This window comes from Strongylocentrotus purpuratus, unplaced genomic scaffold (genome assembly GCF_000002235.5).
Source record: "Strongylocentrotus purpuratus isolate Spur 01 unplaced genomic scaffold, Spur_5.0 spur5_scaffold_16, whole genome shotgun sequence".
Classification (NCBI taxonomy): domain Eukaryota; kingdom Metazoa; phylum Echinodermata; class Echinoidea; order Camarodonta; family Strongylocentrotidae; genus Strongylocentrotus; species Strongylocentrotus purpuratus.
Genome location: NW_022145601.1, coordinates 9,031,459 through 9,047,572, shown reverse-complemented (window position 1 = coordinate 9,047,572; position 16,114 = coordinate 9,031,459). Strand labels below are relative to the sequence as shown.

The 16,114-nt window shown below is 40.2% G+C and overlaps 1 protein-coding gene across 5 annotated transcripts in view; it reads left to right on the top strand.

Annotated features, from left to right (window-relative positions):
* LOC580262 (echinoderm microtubule-associated protein-like 2) overlaps positions 1 to 15,521 on the top strand; it is a 29,791-nt gene extending 14,270 nt beyond the window's left edge. For 4 of the 5 annotated variants that reach the window (XM_030986728.1, XM_030986727.1, XM_030986730.1 and 1 more), the window contains 19 exons: positions 200 to 438; positions 1,131 to 1,390; positions 2,239 to 2,388; positions 2,590 to 2,659; positions 4,206 to 4,232; positions 5,704 to 5,805; positions 6,180 to 6,275; positions 7,000 to 7,032; positions 7,287 to 7,427; positions 8,456 to 8,552; positions 8,824 to 8,996; positions 9,551 to 9,688; positions 10,193 to 10,324; positions 10,677 to 10,836; positions 11,683 to 11,780; positions 12,699 to 12,786; positions 13,437 to 13,529; positions 14,280 to 14,410; positions 14,952 to 15,521. In XM_030986728.1, the coding sequence (XP_030842588.1) occupies positions 200 to 438; positions 1,131 to 1,390; positions 2,239 to 2,388; positions 2,590 to 2,659; positions 4,206 to 4,232; positions 5,704 to 5,805; positions 6,180 to 6,275; positions 7,000 to 7,032; positions 7,287 to 7,427; positions 8,456 to 8,552; positions 8,824 to 8,996; positions 9,551 to 9,688; positions 10,193 to 10,324; positions 10,677 to 10,836; positions 11,683 to 11,780; positions 12,699 to 12,786; positions 13,437 to 13,529; positions 14,280 to 14,410; positions 14,952 to 15,119 (2,396 nt within the window). In that variant the 3' untranslated portion in view covers positions 15,120 to 15,521. The remainder of the gene's footprint in view (positions 1 to 199; positions 439 to 1,130; positions 1,391 to 2,238; positions 2,389 to 2,589; positions 2,660 to 4,205; positions 4,233 to 5,703; positions 5,806 to 6,179; positions 6,276 to 6,999; positions 7,033 to 7,286; positions 7,428 to 8,455; positions 8,553 to 8,823; positions 8,997 to 9,550; positions 9,689 to 10,192; positions 10,325 to 10,676; positions 10,837 to 11,682; positions 11,781 to 12,698; positions 12,787 to 13,436; positions 13,530 to 14,279; positions 14,411 to 14,951) is intronic. The other variant, XM_030986729.1, reaches the window with a different exon arrangement.
* The last annotated feature ends 593 nt before the right edge of the window (positions 15,522 to 16,114 follow it).

The window sequence follows — 16,114 nt, the reverse complement described above, 5'->3', positions numbered from 1 at the left end:
CAGAGATCAACTGCTCTTTTTTTTTTTGAGTTGTCTACAGTTCTGTTAGCCCAAGTGCATCCAAATTCCATCTCGAATGAGATGATATTCACCGAGAATTTCACTCTTCGGTTGCCACAGTGACTGTGACCATTTTGTTTAGCAAGTCCTAAACGTGCAGGCATATGCTTATTCAGACTTTCTTATTCTCATCTACAAGCTTATCCTGCAAGGTCTATGATACCCGTCCGTTCCAGGGAACCTCCCCTACCGCCGATGAAACCCCGGAAGGCATTCCTCAGCAACAGCCAGGACAGCGCCACCACCGACGAGAGTTTAGAACTGATGGACTTCGAAGAAGAGACGGGAAAGCCTGCCCGAGGTGTCCGCATCATGGAAGGCCGAATGCCGTACAACCTCAGGGAGAGTAAACAGAGGTTGCTTGATAAAAGGATACAGGTACGATTATTACATTGGTCAGAGACACGTACCGTACATCGAATGATGATCCTGTTTAAAATGGAAATGTCGGAAGATTAGAGAATGTTCAATAGGTCTGTGGGTTTCGCAATTACAATAGTCATTGGCAAGACCATAAATTGACTTCCGAAAGAAGAAGTTGTTATAAGTCATCTGACATTATTAGATTCAAATCATTGCTGTGAGAAACAGCTCTCGAATAAATCAGATATCTCAGATGTCCATGAATATGGAATTGCATATAGAGATTAAACAATAGACGGGTGACGAAGAAATAGAAAGAAAGACATGTTTTTGTGATTATGATGTCAATTCTTTTTTCAGTTCACGATTGCAGTTATTATTAAAGCTACATTTCCTGTCAAAAAAGAAAGTAAGGATTTCTGTATCCACCACGATGCGTTTAACCTTTACATGGCACTCATATGATGGAATTTCATGGCTGTGTACAGACAGGAATAACATTCCTTTCAAGCCGCTCCCGACTGTCTAGTTACAGAACTCCCCAAAGATCCGAAGATCAAGTCGATGATGACAACAATATGACCTCAATAAAAAAATATATATCATTAATGAGCAAATTCAGCCGGTAATCAGTAGGGCCTACTGATTTGGTGGGTTAATAGGTTACCAGGGTTAACCTTGTTTTCATTTTGCTCCTGACTCTCTAGATACAGAACTCTCCTGATCTGAGCCAATCCGAAGATCAAGTCGAAGAGGATCACCAGGGATCGAGCAAGAACACCAAGCCTCAAGGAGCTAGACGAAAAGAGAAGAAACACACGAAACAACAGCACCAGCCCAAGAAGTTCCTACCCGCTCCGATGAGCGTAGAGGTACACGGTCAACTCCGAGAATTCCTACCACCTTCAGAAGAACCCAAGAAGCAACCCGACTCCCCGCCCAAAAAGAAACTCAAGCTAGAGTGGGTGTATCCTTTTGTTAACTCCTGAGCCATTTTTCTCTTTTATTTTTTTAGATAGCTCCTGCTTAAGTGACGCTTGTATTTGTCCCTTCAAGGAATTGAATACAACCTTTCATTTTTTGGAATATTCACGATATGTGTATCCATCGAAAAGAAACTTTTGCCTGGAGCTTCCGATGAACGTTTAAGGTACAAAATGCCTTTTTATCAATTCCTGCCCACCATCAAGACTGCCCACCAGACCTACAACGTCGGTCTAGCGAATGATAATCCACAGAAACGTTGACCTAGTCCCAGCAAGACTGACTTTGTCTCGTGGGCTTTCACTCTCGTGGGCTGTTGGTTTCTTGGGCTGTCGGTTTTGTCGGTCGTCTGCCTCGTGGCCTGTCGGTCTCGTGACCTGGTGGTCTCACGGCTGTAGCCTCATTGTGGTATCGGATTCATTTTGGTCGCTAGGTGGCATTTGTTGTTAGATTCATACAAAATATGAAACAGTTAACATTCTTCTTTCAACTGCTTACACCATGTGGTAGCCAATGGCGTCCACCTATTGAAGAAGGCACTGGAACGATTGCGGGGCGGGGGGGGGGGGGGGCACCGGTCTTACTTGGAGCATAAAGTGCGAATTTACAAAGCTACCGATTGGGGGTGGAAGGGAGTTCGTGTGTTTTCTTTTCTCGTCCCTTACCTCTTCTCCCTATCCCTTCTTTCCCTCCTCGTTTTTCCCTGTCGTTTTATTTTCGTTCACTACTCGATTGGAGGGGGGAACGTGCCATCATGCCCCCTGTAGCTACGCGACTTGTGAAAGCGTAACTTTCTTGTTTCCTAATCCTTGACCAAAACTGCTATCACAGCTATGGCTACCGAGGATTTGACATGCGTAATAACCTCTATGTCCTCCCGTCTGGTGAGCTGCTCTACACAGTAGGAGCGGTGGCTATCTTGTACGACAGGGATCTAGATGAACAGAGACATTATCTGGGCCACAATGAAGATATTCAAAGGTAAGAGTTTTTGGCGATTCCTTAATCATGGTGTGGCATAGGAGCAGTCGCCATTAAACAAAAAGAGATTAGGATTTTTTCATATCATTAAACAAAATCTATGATTTTATTTGTGTAAAATAATGCTAATGTCAACATTCTCTGTGATATTCTTGAGCTTAAATTTAATCGAAAAGTCTTTTGGCATAACTTTGTTTACAGTATTGCCGTTCATCCCAGTGGCACTTACATAGCAACAGGTCAGAAGGCGGGACAACTTCCTGATTCTACGGTAAGAATTGATTTCAACCTATGATATTTTTATTTCTACTCCCATCTATTTGTTTCTATATCTCTCTCTCGTCATTCTCTCCTTTATTTCTCTTCTATTTATCTCTGCAATGTCTTCTCTCTTGTCCTTCCCCTATTTCCTATCTCCTCTCTATTTACTCCGTCATGCCTTTGTATGCCTCATCTCTGTCTTTCTTTGTATTGATATCTCCAGCTAGTTTTCTCTTTCCTAGACGGATCAAAGGAAACTTACCCCATTCCAATTTTAATGCCGCTTAAAAAAATAGAGAGAGGGAGAGAGAGAGAGAGAGAGAAAGAGAGAGAGAGAGAGAGAGAGAGAGAGAGAGAGAAAGAGAGATTGAGAAAGAAATGTAGTGAGCAAAATATGAAACGATGACACATCTCCCGTGCCCACTTCCTTCCCATCACTCTTTCCCCCATTTTAATAACAGCAGGTAGTATCCCCCTCTCTGTTTATTACTCTCTCTCTCTCTCTCTTTCTCTCTCTCTATCTCTTTCCCTTTTTTAAAAATCTTTTCTCTCTCTCTCTCTCTCTCTCTCTCTCTCTCTCTCTCTCTCTCTTGTTTTCCCTCCTTTTCTTTCTCTCTCTTTCTCTCTCCCTCTCTCTCTTTCTGTCTGTATCTCTCGTCTTTTGCTTCAGTAATTAATGCATTGTTCATTTTGGGATGTGTTGATTCCTTTTCAGCAACAATGTACCCAATTATTGCCAATTTTGCAGATTACAATACGCAATCAATATGTCATGGTTATTCGTTATCAAGCAATCTGAAAGTATTAAAGGGCTCATTAAATTCAAGGCCTTTCAGCTGTCAAATAAAGTTCAATTGTCGTTTAACTCGGTGTCATCATACATACCTAAAATAGTGCTCGTTCAGATAACACGCGGCAAAAAACCGTGGCGGTTTTGTCATGATGACTCAAAGTGTAATATGCTTTACATTTCTGATTCTTGACTCTGAATGACCTAAGTTTTATCAGTTTGATATGGAAAGGGAGATACAATCAGGGGAGTGCTTCACAAAGACTCAGATTGATTTAAGTTGGATTTGAACTATGGCAGGCCTTTCATGCCACTAGTTCCTATACCATTCCTGGCATTGGTTTCTCAAGGGACGTACAAATCGTGGTCACAAATCTACAGAATATACATTTTTGATAGTTCTTTATTGATGGAAAAATATTATCTAAAGATCATAATTTCTAAGGTATTTTCCTTCTAATTTACACCTGGTTCAATACTTTTTAAGGGCACAAATCGTATACCGTAGTATTTGTCCACGTCCTAAATATAACTGAATTAAGTTTACAATGTAAGCAACTTTTTGGTTTGTTCTCTGTTTTCGTCGGTTCACCGCGCCATATCAGAACAAGCCTCCAATCCCATTATTTGACTGTTTTATTCCCCTAGACGTGAGTTTTAGTAAGTACCGTTGATCCTGCAAAATATACTGTTTTCTTGTTAAGTTAAATATATCATATCTATGAAAAATAATAAGAAATGCGATCGATATATTCACCCCACAAAGCCGTCAGATGTCGCTGCGTGTCATTGTGTAAGTAACCATGGAAACCCCCGAATCGTTTGAGTTATTTCACAAATCATCCACCTTTTTCTGTGTGATATTAAATCGTTAGTCTTCATATTGAAACTGCACCGTTGTTGTTCTATGACACCCTGATTTGTGTGTATGTGTGCAATTCAGATGGACAGAAACGAAAAAACCTTCAATTGTTTTTTCTGTACTTTTTCATGTTTAATATTGAATTTAACACATACTATATTTTATGACTTAATCTGTATCTATCATACTTATGTCTGTTCCTAAAACTTAGTAGAGGTTTGTTTGATATTACCATTCGTCTGCAACGTTTAATCACTATTATGTGTCACATAGCAGGAAACTGTTTTGTGTTTCAGACAACGTAAAATAGAAAATTGGAAATAAACACAAAAAGAAGATGAAGTCATCGCCAATGAACCCGAAAGGGTGAGGGGGGGGGGGGGGGGGCTATTACCCGAAATGATTTTCTTTTAGAACCTGACTTTATTTCATGGCTTTGTCGACTCATAATCATGATTTTCATACCTGCTAACTATTAGGTTATAAAAAGTTTACGCAGTTCTTTTTCTTGATCGGAAGTCTGTCGGGGGGGGGGGGGGGGGTTAACTTGCTCCTTTACCCCTCCTTCAAACACTCAACTGCTGTGAAGAAATGAATCAGTAAATGTCATTTGAGGCAGGATCAATGATAAAGATGTCACATAATATGTGCTGCCATTGTTTTCTCACATTATTACCCTTGTTCGTTCTTTCTATTAAGCGATCCGCTTATTTAAATTTCGGCTACTTTCGTAATGGACATGCATTTTTTCATCGTTATGTTTGAAAATGATTTCCTTTTCTCTCTCCATTTTTGTAAAGTCTCCACTCTCATGTGAAAATCAACATTTTGATAATGTAATTCCAGAATCTCACATAAGCTTTACGCATTTTCACAACTTGAAAACACGTGGAGATTGATACCTGGAAGGATAGCAGAATTAAAATAGATCAAGGAATTCTATTATTCCCTGGAATGTTTGAAGTATTTAAAACATAGTTAGCAAAATGAAATACATTTTGAATAAAGCACTACACAGAGGAACGTATTAATGAGCTATGTCAGGTGTTTTGGGCAGTCAATTATTACAACAGAACATAGAATATAGGATATGCCTATCACCTGAGTGCCCAGTGCTCACTTAACATTTAGAGCGACTTCAACGGGGTATTATTTTATATATCATATACTTCCTCTCGTATTGCTGGTAAATGTATCTTAAATCGGTTCCTTTGTTTATAATGAAGATGTGTTTATGTGATTTCTCTTCTTTTTTTTTCTTCCACAAGTGCGCCTTGAGCAATTGATTTCAAATGGATTCGGCTCCTTAGAAATCTCATACATTATTATTATTATTATTATTATTATTATTATTATTATTATTATCATCATCATCAACATCTTTATTATCATTATATAACAGGCACATGTGAGAGTGTGGGAGGTTCAGTCTCTCTGCACACACGCCATCCTTGGTCTCGAATTCTTCTCAGAAGGTATCGCTTGTCTCAGCTTCTCAAATGAGGTATAAACGAATTTTTGTTTCCCCTTCAGTATGGACTGCTATTTCTGTCAGTACTATTCGACAATCTTATTTTGTTTTCATTTCACTTGGCGAACGGTTTTTATTTTTTAGATAAATTTGGTAAATTAAAAAATCTGACACGTTTGTATGGTATGATTTTTTTTGTATGGGCGAGCCTGTTGGCAGTTTAGTCAAACACCTCATTTCTCCCTCTACTCTCAAAATGTTCGCGGCGCTATATTGGCACTGAATAAATAACAATGATTCACGATTTAATGAAACAAGCCCGAGAGCTTAATATATTGAAAAATTAATAATGTTCCCTGATGATGACTTTTCACCTTTATAATCGTTTTTGTTGTTGTTTATAACAGAACGATGGAGAATGGCTGATGGCGGTCGAGCAGGGCAATGATCACGTGATCAGTGTCTGGCAATGGAAAGAAGATTGCGTCTACTCAAAATCAAGCGTGAGTCAGATTTTTAAAATAACTTTAAAAAATAATGATGATCATTTTACTATTCAATGTGACATTGTATTCGTCTTTTCACCCTGTTTATTATCTATGATATAACGTTAACTTTGTCTAATCAAACAAGAAAGATTTACTTATCCTCATGCATCCTGTAACTCTTCACTCACCTTCTCTTTCTATATTTGCTTCTGTTCTATCCACCTCCTCTGCCTACATCTGGTCCCCTTCTAACTCTCTCGGCAACCTTGTTATTTCGAAATTTATTTCATGTAACATCCACTTGGAGATGTTATGATTCTATTTGGCATTTAACCATTACTGAAACTGTCTATGATAATGATTATTTCTTTTCTTAAATTGATTTGTAGACGTACCCTATTAAAAGTGGACTATAAATACTTCAATAAATTCAATTTCAATTGTACATGTCGGAACTTCACATCATGTTTGTAAGCATTGTGAGATTAATTTATACGCAAGTCGACTAACATGTTTTACTCGGAAAGGTTATGAAGTACCAGTATTATATTCTATCAAAGTTATTACAAATAAAGGTCTCCGACATCACTTTGTAAAGATTCGTCAATAAAAATAGACTTTATATAATATAGTCTGACTTCACTCATAAAAGCAGTAATAAATTTGAAAAAGAACGTGTTGTGTATGCTTGTAAACTGAATAACAACTCCATTATATTCAATCTTACCCTTTTTCACAGGATTACACATTATACGATGCTGCATCAAACCAGGTATGTTATCAATACTTTTAAGGTGGTATTCTGCTTCTTTTACCGAAAGTACCTTTAGCCACATTTTATTTGCTCATCAAAAATGTTAAATTGAAAAAAATCTAAAGAAAAAAGTTTAAGAAAGAAAATACTCTATCGCACATTATTCCTATCCAGACATGTGAAATGGTCTCTGTAAGTTTCCGTAGGCAACAACCTTCTTACAAACAATGATAATTCACGTTTCCCTGTTTTTTCTTCTTCTCTTATCCCAGGCGAGTTCGGATGCTGTCGTGTGTGGCGCCTTCCATCCTTTTGATGACACGACGATGGTGATAGCTGGAAGACAACATCTCTACTTCTGGACCCTGACTGATAATCGACTGGTCAGGGATAAGAGGAGTGGAACATGGGATGTACGTATTAAGGAGGAGGAGAAGGAGGGGCATGAGGAGGACGGGGAGGAGGAAGGATGAGGAGGGAGAAAGAGGAGGAGGGGAGGGGAAGATGAGGTGGAAGGAGGAGGAGGAGGAGGAGGAGGAGGAGGATGAGGAGGAGGAGGAGGAGGAGGAGGAGGAGGAGGAGGAGAAGGACGGGCATGAGGAGGACGGGGAGGGGGAAGGATGAGGAGGGAGAAAGAGGAGGAGGGGAGGGGAAAGATGAGGTGGAAGGAGGAGGAGGAGGAGAAGGAGGAGGAGGACGGGCATGAGGAGGACGGGGAGGGGGAAGGATGAGGAGGAGGAGGAGGAGGGGAGGGGAAAGATGGGGTGGAAGGAGGAGGAGGAGGATGAGAAGGAGGAGGAGGAGGAGGAGGAGAACAGGCATGAGAAGGACGGGGAGGGGGAAGGATGAGGAGGAGGAGGAGGAGGGGAGGGGAAAGATGAGGTGGAAGGAGGAGGAGGAGGAGGAGTAGGAGGAGGAGGAGGACGGGCATGAGGATGACGGGGAGGGGGAAGGATGAGGAGGAGGAAGAGGGGAGGGGAAAGATGAGGTGGAAGGAGGAGGAGGAGGAGGAGGAAGAGGACAGGCATGATGAGGACGGGATGGGGGAAGGATGAGGAGGGAGAAAGGAGAGGAGGTAAAGGGGTGAAGGAAGAGGAGATGGATTTGAAGGAGGAGGAGGAGAAGATGGTGATGAAGGATCGAGGAGGAGGAAGAGGGCGATAGGGACGATGATAAGAATGGGGAGGCGCTTAATTATGACAATGATGACAATGATGACAATGATGACAATGATGACAATGATGATGAAGATGAATATGAAGATTGTTGGCGTTGACCTTATAGTGAAATCAAAGGGTGAACGGATATTCAAAGACACCGACATGATTATGATGAAGACAATGATAGTGGTGGGGATACCGATGATGATGATGAGTATTTTAATGATGATGATAAAAATGCTAGTGATAATGAAAACAATATTGCTCCCTTTCTTATACAGGGTGAGAAGCCAGCGTATGTGACGTGTATCGAGTTTTCACACACAGGGGATGTACTGACCGGAGACTCTAACGGCAGCATTACGGTCTGGGAAAAAGGTCAGTTAGAACTGTAAATGTATTATTTATTTATAATTTATTCGGCACTTTCAAGAAATATAACAATCAAACATTATTATCATGGTGATTAAAAAATAAACAATCAATTTCATCTTTTCGCATTAAATGTCCGTTGACACAGTGGGGCCCTTAATTTCTTGTGATAACAGAATATATGATAATGCATGTTACATTCTTTGAATTGGTTTGTTGTGAACAAGTATATTATCTTCTTGTATCCATTTCGTATTGCTATGGTGTTTCTATACAGATACGGATTTCACATTCAAACTGCGCTACATGGTCCAGCATGCCCACGAGCGCAGTGTCTTTGCCCTCTGTATGCTGGACGATGGAACCCTGTTGTCTGGTGGCGGCCTGGATAGGAGGTTGCTGGCTTGGGACTCTCACAGCGGTTACACATCATCTAAGGTCGAAAGATTGGTGAGTATATATACACAGGGGCGGACCTATAATTTTTGTTAAAAGGGGGAGGGGTGGACAATGTCAAAATAGTCCTGAGTAGCAGCAGGAGAGAGAGAGAGAGAGAGAGAGAGAGAGAGCATTCTGATGTCTGGTGGTGGCCTGGATAGGAGGTTGCTAGCTTGGGACTCGCACAGCGGTTACACATCATCTAAGGTCGAAAGATTGGTGAGTATTATATACACAGGGGCGGACCTAGAATTGTGTAGAAAGAGGGGAGGGGGAGGGGTTTGGATTTTAAAAATCTCAGAAGTAGGAAACAGATATATATATTGGTAGCTATATATAAAGAGAGAGAGAGAGAGAGAGGGAAAGAAAGAGAGAGGAGAGAGAGAGAAAGAGAGAGAGAAAGAAAGAGAGAGAAGTCGAGAGGGGAGGGGGTGGGGGGACTGATGTGAATGGTTAGGAGAAGCAATGAAGAAAGTGATACTATATACGTCATGAATGTTATGTGACGTTAATAAACAAATAATGTCGAATTCGCCCTTTAACGTCTCTTTCTCACTTTATTACAGTTTCCAGAAAATGCTGGTGGTATTAGGACCATCGCTCCCCTGAATCCCGGTAGTCCAGACGGTCTAATTGCCATAGGAACGACCCGGAACCACGTCATGGAGGGGTCACTCCAGACTAAGTTCAAATACGTGCTACAGGTATTGAAATAAATATTCGAAGATTTATTTATACTTATTTGAATATCTAACAAACAAAGGAGCCTTTCGCTAATATTAAATATAACTAAACCTTTTGTTAAATATTCACCGCAGCTCATCTTACACAAGATAATTAAATGATGCAATGCTTTCAGCATCCCAAGTCATTATTATTTAGCATATTTCAAGAATGAACATGATTTTTATGAGTGTTGGCTCAGTCAGTAGAGCGTCCGCCTCACAACCGGGAGTTCGTGGGTTCGAACCCCGGCCGAGTCATACCAAAAGACGTTAAAAGATGGGAGTTGTTGCTACCTTGCTTGGCGTTCAACAATAAGGGATAGAGCAACGTCGATCTGGCGCTGCTCAGTGGCTGCCGGGCTCACGATCAATTGGGCAAAAAGAATTTCCGTCAAGTCGGTTTAATAAAATTTGGAGTGAACTATTAGGCTATTATTATTATTATTATTATTATTATTGTTTTTGTTCTTCTTCTATTTAAAGGGTCACAGTGAAGAGCTTTGGTCGTTGGCGGCGCATCCAACCAAACCTGTGTTTGCAACGGCAGGTTATGATCAACACGTCATCAGCTGGAGGGCTGACGTCCACCGCTGTTCGTGGAAAGTCCATGTTGAGGTAAATTCAAACAAACAAACAAACATACACAAAAACTATCTAAACAAATGCAACGGATTTAGCGAACGAACACAAGCAAGAACGCACGCACGCACAAACGAACGAACACATATAGGTACTTCCAAGCTTACTTGACCCAGAGACGATACAAATTCGACAAATAATCAAGGGCAAAAGTTTGGCAAAATATTACCATTACAGTATGTTATTACAATATTGTAGATAACATCTACACTTCTATTGTTACCTAATTTTGTTGTCTTTCCTTCTTATTCTTTTGTTATCTTTATGAAATGGTAATATATATAATGTTCTTTTATCTTGGTTCCTAAAATAATGGTGTGTCCCACAGAAATGCTGCGTGTGTTGTGCGTTTAGCCAACCATCTGGAAACGTGTTAGCTGTGGGTACGACGGGAGGACGCTTCATGATTCACAGTTCAGAAGATGGTTTGCACATCACTTCGGTACAGCTTGGCAAAGAACAGATAGATGTCATCCAGTATTCATCAGGTAAGAGGGTGATGATGAGGATGAAGAGGAGGAGGGGGAAGAAGAAGAGGAGGAGGGGAAAGAGAAGCACGAGGAGGAGGAGGAGGAGGAGGAGGAGAAAGAGGATGAGGATAGTGATGATGATGATGATGTTGATGATGATGATGTTGAAGATAGCATTAGTGATGATGATGATGATGATGATGGTTGAGATGGTAATGAAGATGAAGATGATGATGATGATGGTGATGACTATGCTGATGGTAATGATGATGAGGATAATGAAGATAATAGCGTTGGCTGGGATCATTATGATGATAGCAGTGATGGTGGTGTTGATGATGATGATTATGATGATTATGATGATGACGATGGTGATGGTGATGATAGCGGTGATAGCGATGTCGAGGATGAAGATGATGATAACTGATGTTGATGTTGGTAGTGTTGTTGATGATGATTATGATGATGATAGTGGTGGTGGTGAGGATACTGTCGATATTAGTGGCGTTAGTGGCGATAGTGGTAATGATGTGGCGGTGGTGCCGGTGATGACGGTGGTCGTCCTGGTAAGGATGGTTATGATGATGATTAGGTAGATGGTGATTAGGAGGAGGAGAATGAGGAAAATGGTGGTGCTGGTGGTTCATAATAATAATCTTGATGGCGTTCTTGTTGATTGAAAGAACAAACACTCATACAATTAAGACAAATTAAACCATGTCTTTTGAGGTATCAATTCATGACAGATCTACTTATACAGTGAATCTCCATTTCAATATCGGATTATGCAAATTTGAACTTAATACAATAACATAAAACCACCTCGCTGTAACATTTATCTTCATGCTTTTGGTTTATCCACAGACGGTTCTCTTCTTGCACTTGGATCACATGACCACTGTATTCACATCTTCTCTGTAATGGATGAGGGCCATGTCTACAGGAAATTAGGCGTTTTAGAGGTGAGTAGGTGATAGAGAACATGAGCAGAAATCCCGGAGAGGAGGTGGCGGTCCCCGACCGTCTTTATATGGGGCGTACTTCATATGCTCGCACCCCCACACACACATACTCACACACACACGCACACGCACATACATAAACAAACCGCAATTTAATGTATATTAATATGCTCGGAAAATGTATCACCCGAATAAAAGGCCGAACTTTTAGATCTATACAAGTTCAAAATATACATGAGGACCTTTTTTTTTTCCTTATCAGAAATTGTTTTGTTTTTCTTTTCACAAGTGAATATCTAACCCAGATATGAACGTAGCAACAAAATTAGAAGGTAAAGTGAATATAACTTGGGCAACCATATATATACCGTCTCTTATTTAAACATAGTTATCAAAGCCATTAAACACCCATGATTTACCTTTCGGCTAGTGCCTTAATTCGCGTAGATTTGTTGTGAGTGTATTTGTGTGTGCGTGTTTGTGTGTGTGCGTGTGCGTGTGTGCGTGTGTGTGTGATTGTGTATGCAGGGGCAGATCTATGATTGTAAAAAAAAAAGGGGGGAGGTGTGGAGATTTCCCTGTAATTGTTTTTCTTGGTTTAGTTTTTAGTTTTTTCCTGCAAAATTAATTCGGTTATCACCACATTTTTCTTTGGGATTAGGGGTGAGTATGGGGGCAAGGGTGGGGAAATATAGAAAGATAAGAATATTCCAAACATTCCACGAAATCAGAAATCCCGAAAGAAGATTAGAAGAATTTTTCCCAGAGTATGACAAAATCGTTTCATTGTTCACCTTTATATTAAAGACTGATATTTTCCCACGCCCCTATCCCGAATCCGCCAAGTAAGATAGATAGTTATTATGCCGATTATCGGTTAAAAAATTAAACGCTTTTATATTTTCATATGTACCACAGGGACACGGGAGTTTTATCACTCACCTCGATTGGTCGGACGATGGCGCCTACCTGCAAAGCGTCTCGGGCAACTACGATCTTCTATTCTGTAAGTATGAAAGTAACAAATTCTTCCCCATACGTTATCAACCACAGCCTAAGATTTCAATTAACCTGCGCCCCTTTGCATAATTTTGCCATTGATGGTAACTCTGCCATTAAGGGAAACTTCCATGAAAACCTTGATTTGTGCAACGGGGCCCTGGGCAGCGTTTCACGAAACAGTCGTAACTAAAAATTCACCGACAACCTTTTAAAACGCATAAATATAATATGCGTTTCAATGGGATGTCGGTTAACTAGCACTTGTGACGGTTTTGTAAAACCTGCCATAATAACTGTATCAAGCTGCTATCTCTTATCGGACAAAAAACAGAAGTTATGTGGCGTGTGAAGGCACTTTAATTTGAGGATAAGCCAGCTATTAGTTAAAGCCTTGGTCACAAATGCCATTACGAACTGCTACGAACGCCGTACGAACGATTTTCAGACAATGAAAATTCGGGAAGACAATGAAAAAACAGGAAAATTTGTACGCATCGTTCGTACGAACCTTTGTGACCGCAGCTTAACATGAACTCTCGTCGTTTTTAGTGGATCGTTGTTTATAATTTCGAGGTTTCGCAACATAATTGTTTTGAACTACGACGGGACCGCGAACATTTCACGATCTCTGTTTCTTTATATCCTTCATTTTAGGGGATATTGATAATCTACAGCGCGTGAAGGCCGGTACAACGAGGGACGTGGAATGGGATACACATAGCTGTATACTTGGATATTCAGTATTAGGTGAGAGATGATGATAATACCAATGGTACTACGACTACTTGTACTAATGATGATGATGATGATGATGATCAAGGATGACGATGATGACGATGATGGCAATAATAATAATAACGTTTTATTTACCCAGGGTAGCCACTTCAGTTATGAAACTGCTCTTCCAGCGGGCCCTGCATAACATAATATGTTATTACTACCCTTCTCCAATCTAATATCCTGAGCGCCTAGCTAGAAGGCAGAAGGTCCCATTGTTATAAGTCTTTGGTATGACTCGGCCGGGGTTCGAACCCACGACCTCCCGTTGATGAGGCGGGCGCTCTAACCACTGAGCCACCATGCATGATGATGATAATGACGACGATGATGGCGATAATGGTTATAATAATGATAATATCAATAACAATAATGATAATAATACTTCTACTACTAATACTAATAATTATAATAATGATAATAATGAAAATAATAGGCAATTGCAAATATATAGTGCTCTTTTAACAGCACTTTACAAACATATATACATGACTGTATAGCATATTCAAAATAACAGCCTTCCTTAAAAACAATATATTGTTGATTACAAACTTTATAAAACCATTGCTACTGGAAAAAATTATTGCCCGACATTAAATAGGCTAAAATCCGTCCATTAGATCGAGGTTTATACTCGGATTAAAGTTAATACTCGGATTAAAGTTAATACTCAGATTAAATTTAATCCACTTTTAAACCGACCATCATAATCATTTGCAGGTATCTGGCCGGGTCAAGACAAAGGCACGGACGTGGACACTTTAGCTAGGTCCACCAAGAACAGGATGCTAGTAGCAGGGAACAACATTGGGGCTATCTCGGCCTACAGGTACCCCTGTACCTCGTATAAGGTAACAATCACTTGATCATATGGGATGAGTAGGGGGGTACAATACCGGAAGTATCTGACGAACGAAAATAGAATATTTGTGTGGACTTAAGAAATAAATACTGGGTTTAAACAGGTGGCATGGTCTTGAGAGTGGTCTCATTCTTAAGATGGAGTGGTTAAATGCTGAGATGAAGAAAGCCATGAGTGAGGAAACTTCTACTAAAAATTAGAGCCATATTAAGGGCATTAACACATATAAATTTTACACATAAATTAAACGCTTTTCTTCCTCGTCAGACAAGTCGTGAATTCCTCCCACCCCATATCTTGGCCTCTTTTTCAAATTTGCTATCTTCTGCCCCCCCCCCCCCCCCCCCCCCCTCTCTCTCTTTTTCACTTTCAATCTCTTATAAAAGGGTCATGTACAAATATTTTAAAAAAGAATGTTTGCTGAGAGCCTGTGTAGATTTGAAGAGTTAATGTTTTTCTGGTGTTCCAACAGACACTCAGCAGATGCAATAAATATCTGACATTTTTGTGTGTGTCTTCATTTCTCTTAGGCTCGTTCGACTGACATCAAACACCACAGTTCACACGTGACCGCCATCGACTTCCTGTACAACGACCATTACGTCATCACGGCGGGTGGTCACGACGCAGTCATCATGCAGTTCACTCTGGTGGACAAGATGGGTGATAAGTTCGACAACCTTGCCGATAGTTTATGATGACCAGGATGACGCCATGAAGGGGGTGGGGGAGGCACTGGTCATCCACAAGCCTTTAAACCTTCTCTTATCTTTTTGTGTAAAAAGGTAGAAGACTATTTGCAATTTGTGAAAGATTATACAGGCAAGTCGGGTTACAGCCGATGATGTCGGTGATTTCGTACCCCATGACGGTTTAGCGCAACGTCCCTGGATCCGTAAGCACTTTTGTTACTTCCTTCGCCTCTCTGAACTGGCGTCCGCTTGCCACACGTGGAATCTGCACAAAACAATAGACACCGATTGACGGAAGGATTGCTTTGTGCAACACAGTGGCTTTGAAAATTCATCCATTTCCGTTCTTGATTTATAATTCCTTTAAACACCGGTACAGTTGGAAAAAAGATAAATTATCTTGAAGCCTGTGATGGACTCAATATAGACTTCCTGTACTTGACACGTTGTTGCAATAAAGAGAATAACTCGGGCGTGTAACTTGATTCTTGATGCCTTCTTTAATCTCTTGTGGTGTACAAACGTAGTGAATAATAAACCATTCAACAACTGTGTTGGTTACCCTGTAAGCCAAACAGAAAAGAACAAAATATTCATAAGATCAATGTATATCCACACATGGAATGTTACATTGTAGTTTCAAACCCTAATAAACAATTCCACATTAATTGTGATGAATAAGAAATAATTAAAAGTTTTTCCCTAATTATCTCATGCTAGTATTTCACAAAGTGTGTTTTGAATTAATGTGCTTCTTCAACAAAAGAATGAATCCAAAATACCTTGTTAAAAAAGAAACATATAAAACATGCATATGTCCTGATCATGATTGCATAACACTATTAACATATGAAACGCCTAACTTTAAACCTAGCTATAAGCGTAAGCCTTATCACGCAGAAATTTGGTTGAAATATCACTCCGCCGCCGACATTGTGCGTAGAGCGTTTCCTAAAGAAATCCAAGTAAAAGTAAAAAATATAGTTCCCGCAGGAACGTTC